The 2,803-nt window shown below is 47.4% G+C and overlaps 1 protein-coding gene across 1 annotated transcript in view; it reads right to left on the bottom strand.

The window, feature by feature from the left end:
* Positions 1 to 1,972, bottom strand: part of RFWD2 (ring finger and WD repeat domain 2) — a 288,015-nt gene extending 286,043 nt beyond the window's left edge. The window contains exons 1-2 of the mRNA XM_019528351.1: positions 1,507 to 1,972; positions 26 to 192 (exon numbers count right to left, since the gene is read on the bottom strand). Coding sequence (XP_019383896.1) covers positions 26 to 192; positions 1,507 to 1,972 — 633 coding nt within the window. The remainder of the gene's footprint in view (positions 1 to 25; positions 193 to 1,506) is intronic.
* Positions 1,973 to 2,803: the final 831 nt, after the last annotated feature.

Genomic DNA, 2,803 nt, shown 5'->3' with positions numbered 1-2,803 from the left:
TTCTACTCAGAGACCAGGATTTCACTTGCTCTGGGGTGGCAGGTTTCTTCCAAGATGGATACTGCAGCTGGACCACGTGAAGATCATCTGAGCGCGTTTCCGGGGAATGCTCTTCAGGGTCAGGCCACTCCTTTAGATCTTCAGGAGCAAGTTCATTAATATCTGGGTAATAAGAAGGATAGTAGACACGCCCTACCCAGGAAATGCAATAAGGCATTAATAAGAAGAATACAGTTATAACAGCCCACCACTTCATGGTGCCCGTCAATTCAGACAGGTGACAGAGAAGGACTCGTCTTCAGTGGCAGGCTCAATTAGGAATGGCTATGGTTAGATCTGTCCACAAATGCAATCTGTAGGAACAAGATGACAAGGAACTTGGCTCCCATTGGATGAATCTGACTTAAATACCCACTATGTATTATGCATCCCTTTTGCCAATAGTGTCCCCTCCCATTTATCTCCCTGAGGATGCTTCACTACCACCTGATTTCCTACCCAGAGCTTTCCTGGGTCACCACCCCTAGGTCGCTCTACTGCAGGCTTGTGGGGACCACCCAATCCAAAGGCCTATTGCATAGGGCTACCTCCCAGATGGGGTCAGTTATTGGCCCAATTGATAGCTCGATCCAGGTGCAAGTTCCAGTCCTTAAGAGCTGGGCCAGTGGCTAACCACAAATTGCATTTGAGGATGCCATTGGCTCGCTCTACCAATCCGTTAGACTGCGGATGGGATGGGATGTGATATATCCATAACATGCCATGTTTTGCGGTCCAGTCATACATAAGATGATTGCGGAAGTGAGACACTTTATCGCTCTGTAGTTCTATGGGTGGTGGATACATAGCTAGCAGAGTTTCCAGTGCTGCACAAGTGTCCTGGGCTGTAGGTCTCACCGAAGCGTGGGTGAATGTTATTCCTGTGACAACTTCTACAGCTACAAACATGTATTGTCACTTCTGGGAAGTTCAAGAGAGGGGGCCTATGAAATCGCATTACCATACCGACCACACTACCTTTCCCCCATGTAATGACATTGGGACAGTTGGGCAAGATTTTTGTTGCATTTTGACCTTGCAGCAGGTGATGTATGTGTCAACTATTTCTTGTGCTTCTTTTTTAGTTACATGAATGCCCCTAGACACGGCCTAGAGAGTGGTTCCATCACGCCCGGGGTGCCCGTGTTGTCGATGTATCCATTCTGCAGCTCATTCCCCAGGTGTACAGTGGGAGGAGTAATTAGGCAAAGATGGACTAACTGCTTCATTTTCTTCCTTAACATACAAGGTTTCAGCGCCCTCTTCCCTTGTTAGCTGATCAACTCGCCTATTCCACTTTGCCTCCTGGCCTTCTCCTGCTTTATTCCCATGTGCTGCACTCGCATGTTAGATGTGCAGAGGAAGCTCATCTTGGGCTAACTTCTTTAAGATCTCCCATTCCTCATGGCTACAAATCTCTTCGTCTTTTAAAGTTTTCCTTGTTCCACAGGGGTAGCCATTTAGTACATCCTTCTACCACCATCCAGGAGTCGCTATAAATATAAATGGGCTTTACAGGACGTGGACCTTTTAATAATTCCCACACAGCCACACGGAGCACTGCTTTGACTTTGGCATACCGCACGCTTTTTCCAAGGTCTTGTAATACTACTTGCTTGCCATCTTGAATCCTCAAGGCAGCTGCTCTCCAGGCACAACCTCGAGCAGTTCCATCTGTAAACCAGACTTTGACATCAGCCAAGGTCTCCATTTCAGGCAAGAAAGGAGGTGCTTCTTTGATGGGTGAAGGTTCACTGCAGGTTGTTTGGTCAGGGTAAACATTAATCATAATTTCTGTGACTCTTTCAACTAACACAGGGTGTCCCTTTGGGGTTACTCGTTGGACCTGGCTCAAGATGTAATAAATCCACGTCTGTACTGCGGTGTCTTGGGCTCTTCCCCCAGGTGGCAACCGGCGGTCTGACAGAGTCATTCTGAGAATAGGTATCAAAGTAGTGATAACTGTGGGTAATTCCCCCCTCAGTGCTTCTGTGGCTTCCAGGGCTACTATTGCTGCACACAACATCTGTTCTAAAACAGTATACCTTGCTTCTGCCCCTGGGGCAACACTGTAGGTATATTGCTGCCCTATCCATGTGAAAGCAAATACTGGCCAGTGACTCTCATGGATGGGATAGCAAAAAACGTGTTCTTGATATCAACGGCTCCCATCCATGCAGGCCCATAACACCAGATGCTTTCTGTCAAGGCTGGCAGTGATGGGACGGCAGCCATCAAGGGGTCAGTATTAGCATTCGAAGCTCTAAAGTCAATAGTTTGCCACCACCTTCCATTTGGCTTATGCACTGGCCACACTGGATTGTTATATGGAGAGTGGGTTCGGATAATAGTTCTGTCCTCCAATTGCTGGCTTATAATACACTGGATAGGTTGTGTGGCCTGGGTTGGGGGAAGGAGTTCAATACTGGGGCTGGTGTACTCCTTTCATGGGAGGCAGGGTTAATGGGGTCATGCTACATCAAGTTACAGCTGTTATAGCAGTTTCCTCAGGCTTTTGGTGAGATGCTATGTACCCAAACTGCTGGGGGCTTTTTTGTTTGTTTTTTTTTCTTGCTCAAGGACAAACCGTTGTCCTCTTAGCACATTAAGTCCCAGTTATCTTGGTCCCCCTTTAAGTATTACTGCTGGTGCTGTTACCTCAGAGCCATTAGGTAGTGTGTAGGTCACTTGGACCAGATGTCCTGGTCGTCTAGTGCCTCCAATTCCAATTACTTGATAAGGGGTTCTTTCTCCCCCTTCCAGT

The sequence above is a fragment of the Gavialis gangeticus genome, unplaced genomic scaffold, assembly GCF_001723915.1.
Source record: "Gavialis gangeticus isolate Ggan-Ray unplaced genomic scaffold, GavGan_comp1, whole genome shotgun sequence".
Lineage (NCBI taxonomy): Eukaryota > Metazoa > Chordata > Crocodylia > Gavialidae > Gavialis > Gavialis gangeticus.
Note: the sequence above shows the minus strand (reverse complement) of the source record. Positions and strands in the feature narration are given on the sequence as shown.